Source organism: Procambarus clarkii, chromosome 37, assembly GCF_040958095.1.
Source record: "Procambarus clarkii isolate CNS0578487 chromosome 37, FALCON_Pclarkii_2.0, whole genome shotgun sequence".
In the NCBI taxonomy this organism is placed as follows: Eukaryota; Metazoa; Arthropoda; class Malacostraca; order Decapoda; family Cambaridae; genus Procambarus; species Procambarus clarkii.
This window is the reverse complement of record NC_091186.1, coordinates 19,993,719-20,013,052: the sequence shown is the minus strand read 5'-3', so window position 1 is coordinate 20,013,052 and position 19,334 is coordinate 19,993,719. Positions and strand designations below refer to the sequence as shown.

Genomic DNA, 19,334 nt, shown 5'->3' with positions numbered 1-19,334 from the left:
AGGCAATTTTTTACGGAGTGGGTGAATGAGGTGGTGCGCCCTGCCATCAAAAAGTATTTGCAGGAGAACAGTTTGCCACTCAAGGCCCTGCTTCTCCTTGACACTGCTCCTACCCATCCTCCAGGCTTGGGGGATTCATTGATGGAGCAATTTAGTTTTGTTACAGTAAAGTTCCTTCCTCCCAACACCACCACCACTACTTCAGCCAATGGACCAGAAAATCATTGCCAATTTTAAGAAACTTTATGAAAGGGCACTTTTCCGGAGATGTGTCGAAATGACATACGCCATACAACTCAGCCTCAAAGAGTTCTGGAAAAACCATTTTAACATTTGTAGTGCTTTAAAACACGTAGACAAAGACTGGCAAGAAGTGATTGTAAGAACCATGATCTCTGGCTGGAGAAAATTGTGGCCTGAATGTGCTGCAGAACGAGACTTTGAGGGGTTTGCGCCTGAACCTGAAGTGCCTCTTGTTGAGGAAATTGTTTCTCTGCGTTGGCAATTGGGCTTGGAGTTGGGTGGTGCTGATGTGGAGGAGTTGGTGGAAGAACACAACGAAGAACTGACCACCGAAGAACTCCAAGCCCTTCAAAAGGAGCAACAACAAGAGGTAGCTGAGGAAATTTCTTCAGGGGAGGTGCTGCCAGTAGAGAATGTCACTTCCTCAACAATAAGGAAAATGTGTGCAGCATGGGAAGAACTGCAAACCTTTGCTGAAACAACTCGCCCAAATCAAGCTGCAGTAGGCCGTTGCCTTAACCTTTTCATTGACACTGTGATGCATCACTACAGACACATGTTAAAACGAAGGGAAAAACAAGTGTCTCTTGACAAATTTTTAGTTAGACAAACAAGCATTGAACCACAACCAGGTCCTAGTAGTATGCAGGCAAAACGTAGGAGAGAGTGTACCGCAGAGAAGTCATCACTACCTGATGTGATAATGGAAGGGGGACTCCCCTACCAAACAGTAACACCTCTCCTCCTCCCCCCCCCCCCCTCACCATCTTCCATACGCCAACAGGAGTCATCAGTAAAGGTAAGTAATAACTTGTACATACTTTTGTAGTGAAGATTTGGGTGAATTGGGTATAAAATTTACTTTGAATTAAATTTTTTCGGGAGTCAGGAACGGATTAATTCATTTCCCATTATTTCTTATGAGGAAATTCACTTCAGTTTACGAATTTTCTGGTTACGAACCGTCTCCAGGAACGGATTAAATTCGTAAACCGAGATACCCCTGTACAATTAAACTAACAAATTAGAACTACCTTTACACACAGAAATCACAATAGCGTGATGCATCAAGTGAACAAATCCTCAAGGGCCGTGAAGAGGGTTCAAACCTATGTCCGAGAGGATCCCAGACGCTGCCTTAACCCTTAGACAGCGCAATACATACATATATGATTTGACAAAAAATAATTTAAGATTAGTTTTTAAAACTTGCACAAACATTTTCCAATTTTTTTTTGCATAATCAACTAGGCAAATGATCCAACTTCGTCTAAATGATCACAGTCTAACTTGAAAAACCAGAGAATCAAAATTAATTTTAAAATTGAATATTGAAAACTTCAGATTTTCAATTCAGAATAAAAAATATGAACTATCATTAATTATTCATTTAATGTTATTATTCTCTCAGAATAGCATATGATTTTTATTTTCATTAACCCTTAAAGTGCGCATCACGTCATATGACGTGTTGGACGTTGTTTCAGTCAACTGCGCATCACGTCATATGATGTGTTGGAGTACTACGCAAGATTTAAACGGCCCGCGGATACACGGGGTTCACCACACCTTCATCAGGGCTCTTGTAAACAGACGCCATTTTTTAAAAAAATCGTGGGCCAAACTCTCAGGTGTTATTGGCCTCAGTATTGAGTGAGCAACCAAGCCTGACGCACGCAGCATGAGCTAACAGCACTGCTGTTCAGCTTGTGACCACAGCATCGCCTAAAAATGCCAAAATATACTTGTTCATGCTATTATGTAGCGATGATGATATTATTACAGAAGACCCCTGACTGTGATAAAACTGACCAGGGTTCTGATAATAGCAGGATTGTGGTGATATTTAGTGCTGTGCGCCATGGAGGGAGGAGTAATGCTGTGGGAGGGAGGCTGGTGGCGATGTCTTCTGACTGTGTGTGGCCACCTTTTATTGACTGCACTCAGCATACCAGCTTAGTGGTTCGCTATGGTGAACACAAATGTTGATACTTATATATAACGTGTGTATAGAGGGTATAAACAGCAAGAGAAGGTTTGGAGCCGCCATTTTGGTGAGGGCGGTGGCGTCGTCTGCACGACGCCACCGTGCAGACGACGGTGTTGTTTACTGGTTACCACGATGGTCTTTGGGCACCATACCAGTTTACTTGTACAAGTATGGTGAATAAAACAGGTAGATATTTATATATAATGTGTGTATATAGCATAATAACACCACACAGTATTGTTGGAGGAGAAATAATAGTGCGTCTGACCTTGAGGGCGGCAGCTATCAGCTGACTGTGTGAGGTCCTACTCTTTGTGCCTTTACTCACCATACAAGCTTAGATGTACAGTTATGGTGAACAAAACATGTAAATACTTATATATAACGTCTGTATATAGTGAATTATAGAAAAAACAGTATTGTGGGAGGAGAATGTGGGTGAGTCAGATGACTGGAGGGAGGGCGGGAGTGGCTGGCTGGTACACGGCGGTCACTCCTCATTACTTTTTGACTCATAATAGCTACTTAGTGGTTCGTTATAGTGAACAAAACATGCAGATACTTATATATAACCTGTGCTTTTAGTGTAATAACCGACAAAGTATTTGTTCATTGATTGATGAACATAATTGAATCAACAATATGCACACCATATTTTTGAGTATAGCAAAGATTCACTCATTTTATTATATAAATATATCAAACTACACACTATTGAATAATATTACAGCAAAAAAAACTATGAAAAATCAATCAGAGACATTGAAATAATTAGGTAATTATCTCTTTGTGGCAACTCTGGCTTGACAGCTTGCGAGCAACAGACCGCCTGGGACGCACGCTGAGTCAGCGCCTATAATTTGCCAGACTTCCCCGCCCTATAGCGGGCAATATATGCCACTTACGATTTTTTTATTATTTTTCCCATGATCAGTGAACACAAATTAACAGGTTAGGAAGAAAAAATAATTTTTTTTTTTTTCAAAATGACATGCACCTGTGGGGATGACAGGATATTAAACCCCGAGCATGTTAAGGGTTAAATTAGAATACTGAATAGGTTTTTAGTACTGTATAGTTTACTGTAAAAAAAAATCGTCAAAAGGACATTTGAAATATGCGGCAAATTTAGACCAAAAAAAAATTAAATCTCAAAAATGTATAAGTTTATGAAAACTCCATTCTGATGGGATTGTAGAACAGAGAGCAGAGCACACAATATGTCAAAATAGTGAGAATCGGTTAGTAACTGGAATTTTGAAGCCACTTAAAGTTGAAACTCTGGTTTCAGAGATAATTGAAATCGAAGTTATCAACAATGAATAAATGTAGTTTTAATTCGTTAATTTAATAATTTGTTTTAATAAACATTGTTTGGCATTCGTACTCGAATATGTGAAAGTTGTAGGTCAATGTGTTGAAATGAAGTCAAGAAAAAATAACCCGCCAAAAATACAAAATATAGGATAATTATAATAATTATAATGATTTAGGAGATATATTTAGGGTATAGTTTATATAAGTGAGAAAGCCTTAATATGGTCCTTAATCATCAAAACAACCTAAAGAGACAAATGAAATAGAGTTTGAAATCAAAAGAAAAATCAGCCAAAAATTTTAAAAAATCTCAAGTTTTGTGAGTTGTGACAGACTTATTTGTTGACCAATTTCATTCTATTTTCACATAGTTATGAAAACATATACATTCTCCAGGATATAAAGGTTAAAACAAAATCAGATAATAAACAGAGGAGAAAACAATAACTAAAATCTTAAAAAAAAAATATCCCCTAAAAAAACCAGCATTGAATGCAATGAATCGCCATTTTCTGGGCGAGCCCCGAAGGCTCCCTGGAGCTTATCGAGCTAATGTATGTTATGTTAGACCGGGACATTAGCTAAGGAGTTCAGACCTACCAGGGACCAGCGCCAGAACCTGGCCCCCTCAGAGGTTTCAGGGAGCAATGGCCCTGGAAAACCGCTTTGTGGTTGGGGTTTTCCTTATCTGCCATCGACCGGGGTTAGGCACCCAGAAAGATAGGCATAACAAAACAAACTCCACATGGTAAAAAACTAAAACAAAAAACCGAACAGAGAGGTAGAAACTCCCTACAATCCCAAGGAAACAAGCAAACATCACACTTTACTGCCACGCCGATCATCCGCGCAGCCCTCCTCGCCCCGAGAGAGGGAGGGTGCAGCCCCGGACCTACAGTGCCAGCTGCCTAGCTTCAGTTTGGAAGCTAAGCTTCAACCAACGCGAAAAAACCGCTGACCGGTGGGAGGGAGTGTTGCCAGGGAGCCTCTGGGGTTCACTCAGAAAATGGCGTTTCATTATATTCAATGCTGGTTTTCTGTGGGGAGCTTCCCTGGAGCTTCATACCCAAAGAGAAGGAAAAGAAAGGGCTAACCCGGGAGGCGGCCGCCACAAACTCCGCAATGCGAAGCCGAGACAACATGCAACCTGCGACCCAAGGTAACGAGAACACACAGGAGCAGATGCGCGTAAAGAATGGCCAGCCAAGAACTTGTGCGACCCTCAAATCCCTGCGCCCGAAATGAGCCCTAGATGTCACCAATACAGCAGCGAAAGCTGCAAACGTCCGAACAGCACGGCCGCAAGGACAGACCGCAGGCTGAAAGACTGAAAAACTCTGCAGACGACCTGGGAGACCCGAGCCCTGACACAGGGAATGAGGGGAACCGGAACAACCCAAAGCGCATCCCCAGACAAGGTACGCAGGTAACGGCAAAAAGCGCAACCGGACAACACAGGACGCACCCCCGGCCAAACCAATCAAACATCAAAAACCCAAGAACCCCATCGGAAAGCAGCCGTCTCGACCGTCGCCAAGATGGAGAAAGGCTGCAAACGTACAAACCTACCACCAGTACCAAAGAGCAGAAACGTGAACTGAAGGGGCTACCACAAACTGATGAGAACATAAGAAGGCACCCTGATCAAGGACCAGGATGGCTCAGGCAATGCATGAGCAGGCTGGAGGTGAAACAAAACATGAGAAAGCATACAAAACGGGGCAGATGTGACGTCCACCCCAAACGTAAGCTGGAGCGGCTCCGCCAGCGCCACACAAAACGAGGCGACAGTAAGAAACATAAAAAACTGTAGTCCTGAAAACCCAAGAAAGGACAAGACAACCCGATGCGAAGGAGAAGACAACCTACGAAGAGCAAGAAAAAGTGCATAGAAACACCAGGAACGTCATACTGTCGCCAAGACAAAGCTCGCAGGTGGGACACCGTCAATAAGGCCACCTGATCACCACAGAGATGGTGATATCCGCGTAAAAAACCCAGATACGAGGAGCCGAGGAGAAGGCCGAACCAGCCACGTACAGGACCGATCCGACCTGCCGAAAGAGGCGGAACCGCGGGAAAATGCCCCAGGTTCGGACACCTATCAAGCAGTGTCTGAAAATGAAGCTGGGCTGGCCACCAAGGAACCATAAGGACTACTCTCGTGGGAATGGGCTCCAACCGAGCCAGAACCCGAAGCAACAGCTGAACCGAGAGAAGAGGAACAGGTACCCCCACCTCGACCAGTCCTGCCGAAAGGCATGCACCGTGAACGCCTCACAGGCGGGTAAGGGTGCCACATAAAATGGGCGACGCCTAGACCACGCCGACTCGAAGACGTCCATGGCCAAGAGTCCATACGTCCGGCAGAGCCAACGAAATGAGTTGGCGACGACTGGCCAATCCGCGAACAGAGGAATGAACCGAGACAGCTGTCCGCCAGGACACAGGACACACCCCGGACATGAACCTCACGGTTAGCAAAACCCCGAGAATCCAGCAAATGAGCCACTCTAAGGAACCAACCCCAACGGTCAACGCCTAAGAGAAACCCTGTGGTTCAGGAAACGAACTGCCAAAGAACAGTCCGAATGGAGCTGAATGGTAGAGCACCGAGTGATCCAAACCCTCCGAAACGCAAACCAGACAGCCACGAACTCCCGAACCATGCTGTGAGTTCGACGGATGGACAGACCTGAACAACCCCGGCCGACCTGGTGAGCACTGGTCACAAAGCCCCAGCCGAGAGATGACCCGTCCATGAATACATCGAGTGAAGGCTCAGGGAGGTGCCAAGGCACAGAACCCCGAAAACCCCAAAGAGGAAGATGGTGACGCAGCACCAACACAAGATCCCCGGAGGCACGAACCCAACGATTGCAAGAGAGGCGGAAGGGGAGTCTCTGAAGGAACCAGACGCCGAAGCCAAACCCGACCCCGCGGGCAGACCAGCACATCGAAGTTCAGACTCCCGCACAACTACTCGAGCAACCGCTGAGCAACCTGGGACCCCCTCATGAACAGCCGAAGGCGGGACCACAGCCACAGCAACACTTCTACAACACGTCAACAGAGCAAGCTGCTCCCCCAGCGCCCCGTCAACAGAGAAGGGAACAGAGCCCCTTCCAAAAGAAAAAGTATACATACACATATATACACATCATGCACAAACACATACATATAAACATACACACACAGGGTATGTTACACACACGTGTGTATGCACATACACATGTGCACTCACACAGTGTACACACACATACACGTGAAAAGAAAGTTACAAGCCACCGACCAGCGGGCAGAGAGCACCACGCCGGCCAGGCGAAGAAGGCAGAAAACTGCATCAAAAGGGCCCACCTCGACAACAAAACCTCAAAGTCCCAGCACGAACACAAACCGTGCCAAGACCCAAAAGATCAGTCTGCAAGCCAGGAAGACCCCGGAACTCCAGAAGGTAGAACCGGGTCACACACAAGGAAACAAAGCCCCCTGAACCCACAAAGGGGGGTCTAAGAAGAAGAAACCTCTGGAACGAAACCAAAGAACCCAAAGGACCCCGGAATCGAACCAGGGGGAGCCCAACCCACCACATTTGCCGGCGGAGATACACCATAGAAGGCAAAGCACAGCCTCCAGACAGAAACCCCCAGGGAAACGGTCAAAACAGACCGAAAACCGAGGGACAAGGTGTGGGAGCAAGAATAACAGCCAGGGACACTGAGCCCAAACCCAAGGGCCCAGACCCAAAACAGACAAAATGGATGTTGAACAACTGCAGACTTCTGATGTTTATACAGTGTTCTCTGATTGTGCCTATGGCACCCCTGAGGTTCACTGGTTCTATTCTGCAATTTCTTCCATATCGTTCACTCCAGTAAATTGTTATTTTACTGTATTGATTTGGGACCTAGCCCTTCAGTATTTTCAACGTGGTTGTTATTTGATATCTCTCTCGTCTTCTTTTTAACGAGTACATTTGGAGAGCTTTAAGATGGTCCCAATAATTTAGGTGCGTTATCGTGTCTATGTATGCCGTATATGTTTTCTGAACTGAATTTCAGCAATCTCTCTCACTCTGTAGGGGAAAGTAAGAACTGAGCAGTACTCAAGACAGGACAGGACAGCATAAGTGATTTGAATAGTACAACCTTTGTGATGCAATACCTGGATTTGAAAGTTCTCGTAATCCATCCTATTATTAATCCAGGTGAGCTGCACAGTACCATGCGCCCCTACCAGCAAACGATAACACTTCCTATCTAAGGCCAAACAGAAGCCACGAAAACCCTAGCTGGCCCAAAGGGCGGCGTGAGAGCCGAGCAGCAAAGACCCCTACGGTTCCCGAAAGTTCTATGGAAGAGAACCCTAGAACCCAAGGGTAGTACTTACGGGGCACCCAAGGAAGAAAACCCTGAGTACATGCAACCCCAGTACTATTCAAAGTACACCTGGCCACTGCACCTCACACACAGCAGAAACACATCACTAAGGCACACAACCGCACAGGAATCTGAGGGCAGAATCAACGTCTGCCCCGGACAACATCAGCCAACGAACAGGATGGCTAGGGAAGCCAGTGTGGGGGGTTCGGGGGCTTCCCCTCCCCCTCCCAGGGGGAGGAGCTGCGTGGACAGGTAGCACAGCGGTGCAGTAGTTTGCTTGTTTCCTCAAGTTGTAGGGCGAGTGCCTTCCTGTTCGGGTTTTCGGTTGCAAACTCCAAGTGGAGTTTGTTTTGTTATGCCTACCTTTCTGGGTGCCAACCACGCTCAATGGCAGACATGGAATGTCCCCAACAACAAGGGGGGCTTCCATAGGCCATTGGGGGTGAGGCTCCCTTTGCCTCACTGAGGGGGGCCAGGTTGTGGCTCGTGGTCCCTGGTAGGCTGAACTCCAATTGACTGATGCTCCAGAATAATATAATACATATCAGCCTGATAGCTCCAGGGTGCCGTAGGGGCTCCCCCTCAGAAAAGGATATTGTAAAGAAAAATATAACTATGTGAAAAATTTTTAGTCTTTAATATAGAGTAAATTAAAAAAGATGACTTACTTGACTTTTGGATCCAACTCTGAGACTACAAGGCAAGCCTCAGCAAGCTCTTTTGTGGGAGCAAAACGTCGGGCATTGGGGCCATGAAATGCTTGGTAAAAATCATCCAAAATTTGTTTCTCTAAGTCTCCTCTAATCTGCTCCACCTGATAAATTAGAGAAAAAAAAGACATCAATAATAGACACCTACTGCACTTAGTTTTAAATATCCACCTAATTGAGGAGGGAATATAAGTTAACACAACAACAGAGACTGCTCACTATGACATCAAACATTTTAATCATATGAAACGCCAAATTAGATGGCACTATTAAAACCACAATAAGGTTGTAGGAGAAGGCTATCTTCATTTAAAGCTGAGACCATCCAAACATGCAATATTGGGAGTGTTTCTTATTACTGAACACCTTATTTCTGAGCAAGGTGATCTCGGTCACTTTCAGAGTCGTGGAACACAACCAGACACAAGGTCAGAGGAAGCAACCCTGCAAACCAGGATCATCCCTGAAGGTGAACAGGCAATGTCTGAATGATATGAACATTAAAATCTATATACCAAGAATACCCAAGCAGGCAAAATAGGAGAACAACCACACCTGCAGAACAGAAATAAAAAGAAATGCCTGAGTTGAGAACACTGGCTCTGAGTAAAGTGGGGTAAAGCTACCAAGATCCCCAAGGTAATTCTTCAGCCTTCATTCCCTCCCAGTAGAAGGCACAGGAGGAGTGAAGGCTGGAAACCAGTTGGTGGAATTCCAAGAGGAAGAGGCAACAAAAACCCTCAGGTGAGCTACTCATGGCACCCCAGCACAAACCCGATGCTACAGATATCAATACCTGGCCCATTAAGGGAAAGTTTCCCTAGGTGTATTCCTAAAATTAATTGTAAAAGAGCTCCAAACTAAAAGAACACAATAGCATGAAGCTGTACGAGTCTAAAGCAATTTAATCAACCCTGGATAGTAGTGAAAAGGCAGATCTCAAGTGAGGATGTGAAGAGAGCAAGCTACTCAACAATAAAACACACAACCCTTGAGTAAAGCGATCCGTAGGCAATGCAATAATGAAAAAAAAAATGGCGTTGAATGTAATGAAACACCATTTTCTGGGTGAAACCCGGAGGCTCCCCGGAGCTATCCAAGCTAATATGCTAATGTCAGATTTTAGCATCAGTCATGTGTATGGAGTTCTGTGGGCCTACCGGGGACCACGAGCCAGAACCTGGCCCCCCTCAGAAGAGGCACGAGGAGCAATGGCCTATAGAAATCCCCGTGTGGTTGGAAGCATTCTATGTCTGCCATCGACTGAGTCAGGCACCCAGAAAGGTAAGCGTCCCAAAACAAACCCCTGTTCTGGTGAAAATTGCGACGAAAAGCCAAACATATGGATAGACCTCTCCAAACAGAAACGGGAAAACGTGGATGACGTCACATGTCGCTGCGCAGCTGTCTGTACAGCTCCCCCATCCCCGGTAGGGAAAAGGGGGAGCCCCAGACCCCCGCTCCGGCTATCCACCTCTCAGTTCTGAGGCTGAACATCAAAACACGCGAAAAACCGCTAACCAGGGGGAGGGAGAGTTGCTGGGGAGCCTCCAGGTCTCACCCAGAAAATGGTGTTTCATTACATTCAACGCTGGTTTTCTGGGGGAGAGCCCCATCGGCTCCCCGAAGCTACCTACCCAAAGACGAAAACAAGAGGGACCTAACCAGGGAGGCGGAAGACGCACACCACCAACGCGAAGCGGAGACAAAAACTGCAACTGCCAACCCAAGGCCACACAGGCCCGACAAGGCCCAGGAACATCAACGAAGGAACGCAGAGCCAACCACCAGAAAATTGCAATGTGACGAGGATGGCAAACTTTGGTTTGGACAAGACCTCTCAAAAAAGGACAGAGAAAAGCTAAAAATGAACCTCACTGAAGCAAAATGTCTAAATGGGGATAGAAATTAAGAAGACAGAAATTCTTTTTTCTACAAAGTGTCAGGGACTGGAAAGCTTGTGAAATGGTACATAAAAAAAGGCAGCAAAATCATTAGTGGACGTGGGAGTAAAGAGCAAAGGGAAAGGGAACATGTTCTTGAAAGTTGTATATACCAACATAAACGGAGTGAGGTCAAAAACCTTGGAGTTGCAAGATATAATTCAGCTCAAAGTCCCAGATATTGTGGCATTATTAGAGACGAAACTTGAAGGAAATATTTTAAATGAAGTCATATTCCCAAGGGGCTACTCAGTTTGGAGATGTGACAAGAACACTTGGAAGGGAGGAGGAGTGGCTGTGCTGGTGAAAGAACGCCTGAAGGTAAGAGAGTAAGTATTTGAAAACCTCAAGATATTGACATAATGGCATTGCAGGTCTGGAATCAGGATGATAAGCTGATAATTGTAAATGCCTACAGCCCACCAGCAAGCAACACATGGACAAAGGAAGAACTGGATGACAAACGAGAGGGCCTCATAATGGTCATGAGAGATATTATTGTACAAGCAGATAAAGATAAATCACGACTGTTGATACTGAGAGACTTCAACTTTAAAGCAATAGACTGGGAGGCCTATGAAGCAAGAACGGAGGACTTTTGGACATGCAGATTTGTGAATCTCATTCTGGAGACATTCTTGTATCAACACATAAAGCAAGCCACAAGAATGAGGGAAGGAGCTGTACCATCAGTACTGGATCTAGTATTCACCAGGAAAGAAGAAGAGATATTTGACATCCAGTACCTTCCTCCCTTGGGAAAGAGTGATTACGTCCTGTTAGACATTAAATATGCTTTAAGATATCATCTAGAAGAAAATGGGGACATTGAAATAGTTGATAAACTCGATTTAAGGAGAGGTCACTATGGGAAACTTCAAAAAAAATTTAATGAGTGTAATTTGACAGACTTGTTACTAGGCAGGGAAGTACAGTGTAAATGAAATGTATGCTAAATTTTGCAAAATATACCATGAAGGCACACAAACATTCATACCAAAACAGAAATGCAGGGGCCAGAAAACAGGATTGGTTCAACAGAAATTGCGAGAGGGTCAGAGACCAAAAGACACAAAAATGTCATTAGTATAGGAAGAGGCCAAACCCCCAAACATACCAGCGATACAAAGATGCGAGAAACAACTGTACAGCAGTAAGGAGAGAGGCAGAAAGAAATTTTGAAAAAGGGATAGCGGATAAATGTAAAACAGAACCAGGCCTATTTTACAAATTCATAAACAACAAATTGCAGGTAAAGGATAATATCCAGAGGTTGTAAATGGGAAACAGATTCATGAAAAATGAAAAGGAAATGTGTGAAACATTAAACGAAAAGTTCCAAAGTGTGTTTGTACAAAATGAAATCTTCAGAGAACCAGACACAATAAGAATTCCAGAGAACAACATAGAGTGTATAGAGGTGTCTAGAGATGAAGTGGAAAATATGCTAAAGGAGCAAAGTAAGAACAAAGCAGTTGGCCCAGATGGAGTTTCACCATGGGTTCTGAGAGAATGTGCATCTAAGCTCAGCATTCCAATTCATCTGATCTTTCAGGCATCTCTGTGTACAGGAGTTGTAGCAGACGTGTGGAAACAGGCTAACATAGTTCCAATCTACAAAAGTGGAAGCAGGGAAGACCCCTCAATTATAGACCTGTATCATTGACAAGTGTAATAGTGAAAGTATTGGAAAAACTAATAAAAACTAAATGGGTAGAACACCTGGAGAGAAATTATATAATATCAGACAGACAGTATGGTTTTCGATCTGGAAGATCGTGTGTATTGAATTTACTCAGTTTCTATGATCGAGCCACAGAGATTTTACAGGAAAGAGATGGTTGGGTTGACTGCATCTATCTGGACCTAAAAAAAGGTTTTTGACAGAGTTCCACATAAGGGGTTGTTCTGGAAACTGGAAAATATTGGAGGGGTGACAGGTAAGCTTCTAACATGGATGAAAAATTTTCTGATTGATAGAAAAATGAGGGCAGTAATCAGAGGCAATGTATCGGACTGGAGAAATATCACAAGTGGAGTACCACAGGGTTCAGTTTTTGCACCAGTGATGTTTATTGTCTACATAAATGATCTACCAGTTCATATACAGAATTATATGAACATGTTTGCTGATGATGCTAAGATAATAGGAAGGATAAGAAATTTAGATGATTATCATGCCCTTCAAGAAGACCTGGACAAAATAAGTACAGTATATGGAGCACCACTTGGCAAATGGAGTTTAATGTTAATAAATGCCATGTTATGGAATGTGGAATAAGAGAACATAGACCCCACACAACCTATATATATTATGTGAGAAATCTTTAAAGAATTCTGATAAAGAGATCCAGGGGGGTGGTTCTAGATAGAAAACTATCACCTGAGGACCACATAAAGAACATTGTGCGAGGAGCCTATGCCACATTTTCTAACTTCAGAATTGCTTTTAAATACATGGATGACGATATACTAAAGAAATTGTTCACGACTTTTGTTAGACCAAAGCTAGAATATGCAGTGGTTGTGTGGTGCCCACATCTTAAGAAGCACATAAAAAAACTGGAAAAGGTGCAAAGACATGCTACCAAGTGGCTCCCAGAACTAAAGCGCAAGAGCTACGAGGAGTGGTTAGAGGCATTAAATATGCCAAAACTAGAAGACAGAAGAAAAAAAGGTGATATGATCACTACATACAAAATAGTAACAGGAATTGATAAATTCAATAAGGAAGATTTCTTGAGAACTGGAACTTCAAGAACAAGAGGTCATAGATTTAAACTAGCTAAACACAGATGCCGAAGAAATATAAGAAAATTCACTTTCGCAAACAGAGTGGTAGATGGTTGGAACAAGTTAGGTGAGAAGGTGGTGGAGGCCAAGACCATCAGCAGTTTCAAAGCGTTATATGACAAAGAGTGCTGGGAAAACGGGACACCAAGAGCGTAGCTCTCATCCTGTAACTACACTTAGGTAACAGTATCCACTCAATTTAATGGCCTCTTTTATACCGATCTGTTGGGTGTAACCACCGGTTTGAGAGACCGGTATCTGGAGCCTCATATACCACTTTGGCGGTCGATATTGGGTTTGTTTTGGCTTCGGCGGGCCCTCACATGGCAATAGGCCACCAACCTCCGAGGCATTGAGGGAAGGATGGGAGGCAGTGATTGATGGAGGGAGGCATTGAGGGGGAGAGGCAGGGAGAGTGTTGGGGGTGGTGGTGTTGAGGGAAGCAGGCAGGGAGTGTTGGGGGTGGTGGTGTTGAGGGAGGCAGGCAGAGTGAGTGTTGGGGGTGGTGGTGGGTGAGGGAGGCAGGCAGGTAGTGTTGGGGGTGGTGATGGTGAGGGAGGGAGGCAGGCAGGCAGGCAGGGTGTGTGTTATTTAAAATGAGTGTCTGTACTATGGGGAATCTAGTGGTATTCAGGGGTAAGGTCAGTCAGAATAAAGATGTATCTATTTGGGAAGATCAGTAAGGCCCGGCCCCCATGGAAACTAGAAGTAGTGCTGACTACTTGGCTACACAACAAGGTCAGTCTAGGGAATGATCAAGATCTCCTACACAGGAAGAACGATACTCTTATAATTCATGTACTTATTTATTAACCCCTTAACAGCCCCCCATATACATTCACACCAATAACAATAATAATAATAACTTTACCACACTACCTTACGTTAAAAGCCTTGGTCCACATAAGCAGGATACAAGGTTATACACTGAACACAAGCTAGGGTAAAGCTTTACTATTGAATAACTTGAAGTTAGAGCCAGCTTAGGGTAGGGAACCACGTGGTTCCAATGGGACCCCCTTTAGAATAACTAGTAATATAAACTCTTAAAAACACCTACTACACACAAAATATACTACTCTACACATAGAACATGAGTATGCCAGAGATTGAATAATGTACTCAGTATATACTTATCTTGAACAAGACACAGAAATAAGGAAACGAAGAGGAAGGAGAGTAAGTTCCTTTCACCACAGCCAGCAACCAGAGAAGACCGCTCCCAGCGACCAGCTTAGGCCTCCCGCATGTGGTGGTGCCGGAAGGAGCCTAATTGATCGTGCAGCTAAGCACATTAAAGATCTTCCCCTATGCAACGTATTGTTACTTTACAAATGATTAAAGTATTAGTAAACATAGTTGGTGCCTATGTTATTATTTAATAATCAACCCCAAGCTCAGTCTTTAAATGCTCTTTGAGAAACAAGAATAGTCTTACGTCTGGCAGGGAAGATACAAACAAAGACACATCGAATTGCGTTCAACTATACTATAGGAAAGTTTAATAACTCAATTTTGACCTCTGGTTTCCACTGAAGAACCCAGGGTCGTAACAGTGTGTTGGGGGTGGTGGTGGTGAGGAAGGGAGGCGGAGGAGGGAAGGTTTGCTGACCATTTGATGGGTGCCAAACCTCTCACCAATACTGTATTAAAATTTTTGTTCTTAGTTGTAAAATATTTATGCCAAAATGTGTTAATTTTTGCATATTACTATACATTATTAATCATTAACATGTTTTATAGTTTCCTATTTATTAATTAAACAAATATAGTTTTACTGTATTTATGAATTATGCACAGTTGGCATCTGCGAGCAGGTGCTGACAGACATATCCGGCTAAGACAAGCCTCAACCCTGTTAGTAGCATGGGAGGCAGTGATGGAGGGAGGGATGGGAGGCAGTGATGGAGGGAGGGATGGGAGGCAGTGATGGAGGGAGGGATGGGAGGCAGTGATGGAGGGAGGGATGGGAGGCAGTGATGGAGGGAGGGATGGGAGGCTGTGATGGAGGGAGGGATGGGAGGCTGTGATGGAGAGAGGGATGGGAGGCAGTGATGGAGAGAGGGATGGGAGGCAGTGATGGAGGGAGGGATGGGAGGCAGTGATGGAGGGAGGGATGGGAGGCAGTGATGGAGGGAGGGATGGGAGGCAGTGATGGAGGGAGGGATGGGAGGCAGTGATGGAGGGAGGGATGGGAGGCAGTGATGGAGGGAGGGATGGGAGGCTGTGATGGAGGGAGGGATGGGAGGCTGTGATGGAGGGAGGGATGGGAGGCAGTGATGGAGAGAGGGATGGGAGGCAGTGATGGAGGGAGGGATGGGAGGCAGTGATGGAGGGAGGGATGGGAGGCAGTGATGGAGGGAGGGATGGGAGGCAGTGATGGAGGGAGGGATGGGAGGCAGTGATGGAGGGAGGGATGGGAGGCAGTGATGGAGGGAGGGATGGGAGGCTGTGATGGAGGGAGGGATGGGAGGCTGTGATGGAGAGAGGGATGGGAGGCAGTGATGGAGAGAGGGATGGGAGGCAGTGATGGAGGGAGGGATGGGAGGCAGTGATGGAGGGAGGGATGGGAGGCAGTGATGGAGGGAGGGATGGGAGGCAGTGATGGAGGGAGGGATGGGAGGCAGTGATGGAGGGAGGGATGGGAGGCTGTGATGGAGGGAGGGATGGGAGGCTGTGATGGAGAGAGGGATGGGAGGCAGTGATGGAGGGAGGGATGGGAGGCAGTGATGGAGAGAGGGATGGGAGGCAGTGATGGAGAGAGGGATGGGAGGCAGTGATGGAGGGAGGGATGGGAGGCAGTGATGGAGAGAGGGATGGGAGGCAGTGATGGAGAGAGGGATGGGAGGCAGTGATGGAGGGAGGGATGGGAGGCAGTGATGGAGGGAGGGATGGGAGGCAGTGATGGAGGGAGGGATGGGAGGCAGTGATGGAGAGAGGGATGGGAGGCAGTGATGGAGAGAGGGATGGGAGGCAGTGATGGAGAGAGGGATGGGAGGCAGTGATGGAGGGAGGGATGGGAGGCAGTGATGGAGGGAGGGATGGGAGGCAGTGATGGAGAGAGGGATGGGAGACAGTGATGGAGAGAGGGATGGGAGGCAGTGATGGAGGGAGGGATGGGAGACAGTGATGGAGGGAGGGATGGGAGGCAGTGATGGAGGGAGGGATGGGAGGCAGTGATGGAGGGAGGGATGGGAGGCAGTGATGGAGGGATGCATGGGAGGCAGTGATGGAGGGAGGGATGGGAGGCAGTGATGGAGGGAGGCATTGAGGGAGAGAGGCAATGGTGGAGGGAGGCATTGAGGGGAGAGAGGATGTGATGGAGACACTGATGGAGGGATGGGAGGCAGTGATGGAGGGAGGCATTGAGGGGAGAGAGGATGTGATGGAGGCACTGATGGAGGGAGGCATTGAGGGGGAGAGGCAGGGAGGGATAGAAGCAGTGAAGGAGGGAGGGTGGTGGTGGTGGGGGTGAGGGAAGAGTGGCGGTGAGGTAGGGAGGTGTTTGGTTAATATGGTTCACTTGTTGTATGGTCCACTTGTGTGATCCAACTTGTCATATGAAGGAATTATTAATTGTAACCTGTGATAGAATGGGCACTGAGACAGGAACTAACTTGGAATGCAACTACACAATGAACTTTATTTAATTTTAGTTATACAGTATAAAATATATCCTACCTGAATGTTACTTGAAAAATTTCCGACATCTTAACTTCGGAAATACCGGAGCTCCGGACATAACGACCAGGGTACAGCCCCATATAGGCCATTAAATCGAGTGGATACTGTATATAAATAATTAAATTTGGCCTATACAGTAGTGCATATGTTAGGCCTAGGATTACTTATTTAAGACTTAGACAGATTAAGTTTGGATTATGACTACTCTGAAATTCTTACTGCAAAGAGCAGTCCATATTTTGTACATTTCATCCATAGTAGCTACAAGCTCTATCTTTTTGGAGGATGGACAGCCTCAACGTGAAGGGAAGACCATCTGAAGAGTTGCTGGTCACCATGAGGCACAGGCCCACCAGAACCTACTTCACAACAAACACTACCTTGTTTGAAAATTATTAGTTTTTATGAAGAGAGTAAAAGGAAATTAAGTAACCAATTTCTAATTAATAAATAATTAAAAGGAAATTTTACTAATTAATTTAAGTAATTAATTAATCAAAAACAACAAAATTACAAAAAGATTTTGTAAGTGGTAACTTGAACGAACCTGGCGAGCTAAGTCCGCAACTTGTGGAATATGCTTGTAGCGATTCAAATGTTCTAAAACATTCATTACTCCTTGCAGAAGTGTGGCAATTTCTCCATATTCCCGACGGACCTTCAGGGCTCTGTGTATAAGTAAAAATTATCTTAACTATGAAGTATTCACCAATTAATTGCATTTGATAATTATATTTAATTAATGAAGTTTTTTGTTATACTGTATATAAGAATTCTCCCAGGGCAAATCTGGACAAATTATGTTATAACAAAACAAAAAAAAAACAGCGTTGCATGTAATGAAACACCATTTTCTGGGCGAGACCCAGAGGCTCCCCAGAGCTATCCAGGCTGATACGGATATATTAGACTTTGGCATCAGTCAGTGTGAATGGAGTTCTTAGGCCTACCGGGGACCATGAGCCAGAACCTGGCCCACCTCAAAGAGGCACGAGGAGCAATGGCCTATAGAAATGCACATGTGATTTGGAGCATTCTGTGTCTGCCATTGACCGGGTCAGGCACCCAGAAAGGTTAGCATCTCAAAACAAACCCCTATTCTGGTTGAAACTACTACTAAAAGTCAGACGAGTGAACAGAACTCCCCAAAGAAAAACAAGCAAATGAGCATGCCTTAGTGCTGCAAATAAGCATTTCCTGTGGCTGCCGCTGCAAATGTAAACACACCAATAGATGATTCTTTCAAAGGATTCTCACTACAATAGATAAGGAAATGAGGAGTTCTTGGTAGGTTAGAGATAACTGAGGATATGGTAAAGAAGTATGGAGAAAAAGTGCTTATATTGGAAGAGGACAATGGAGCTCTCAGGAGTGAGCACTGCACTCTAAAAGGAAGCATTTTTCAGCAAAGTAAGATTATTATTGCATTAACTGACATGGTAACAATTGTTCAGGAGGAACAAATCAAGGAATTAGTGAAAAAAATGAGATATGGAAAGTGAAGAGTGGTGACTTTGAAGTAATAAACAAGAAAATAGACTCATATGGTGAACAATTCCAAGGGAGCCTGAGGGCTAATATAGAGTTAGGTAAGGACCTGCAACTGGAAACTTCATTGACAACTCACAAAGAAGAGGTTAATAAAGAACTAGAAAAGTATAAAGACGAAAAATAAGAGACTTATGTCCAAGTTGTAAGAGAGAAAAAGACGATTAAGGAAGTGTGTTTGGAAGTCAAAACCAGAAATGACAAGAAGCGGATCTTAGGCAAGCAATTAGAAATAAACTGGTTACCAACAGTAAACTAGTACAAAACACTGCAGATAGAAGTAAGTCCATAATAATTTTTGGATGTTATGAGAAGGAAATTTCATTGAGGGTGGACAGAGCAGCAGAAGAGATGAAAATCATAGAAAAAATAGTAGGATTAGCATTATTTTTATTTATTTTTATAGCATTATTATTTATTTAGGCACCACAGCATTATTTCGTTTATCTAGGAATCATCAAATGATTTCTTAGGTTCCTTTTCAAAATGTGTGGTCAATTATTCATTTACAGAAATTAGTGACCAGGATTGTGATAATAGCAGGAATGTGGTTATAATTAGCGTTGTGCGTTGTATTGTGGAAGGAGGAATTTTGATGAGGGGGGGAGGGCGAGAATTGAGGTAGCCTCATTGTGTGTGTGGCTGCCACTCTTGTTTTGCTCACCATACTAGCTTAGTGGTTCGTTATGGGCAACACACATGTACATGGGTATATATAGTGTGT

At 44.7% G+C, this 19,334-nt stretch overlaps 1 protein-coding gene across 1 annotated transcript in view; it reads right to left on the bottom strand.

Moving 5' to 3' along the window:
• The window catches only part of LOC123765739 (vacuolar protein sorting 53), a 104,557-nt gene that overhangs the window by 50,786 nt on the left and 34,437 nt on the right, over nt 1-19,334 (bottom strand). Inside the window, exons 5-6 of the mRNA XM_069337229.1 lie at nt 17,610-17,730; nt 8,601-8,746 (exon numbers count right to left, since the gene is read on the bottom strand). Of these exons, the coding sequence (XP_069193330.1) occupies nt 8,601-8,746; nt 17,610-17,730 (267 nt within the window). The remainder of the gene's footprint in view (nt 1-8,600; nt 8,747-17,609; nt 17,731-19,334) is intronic.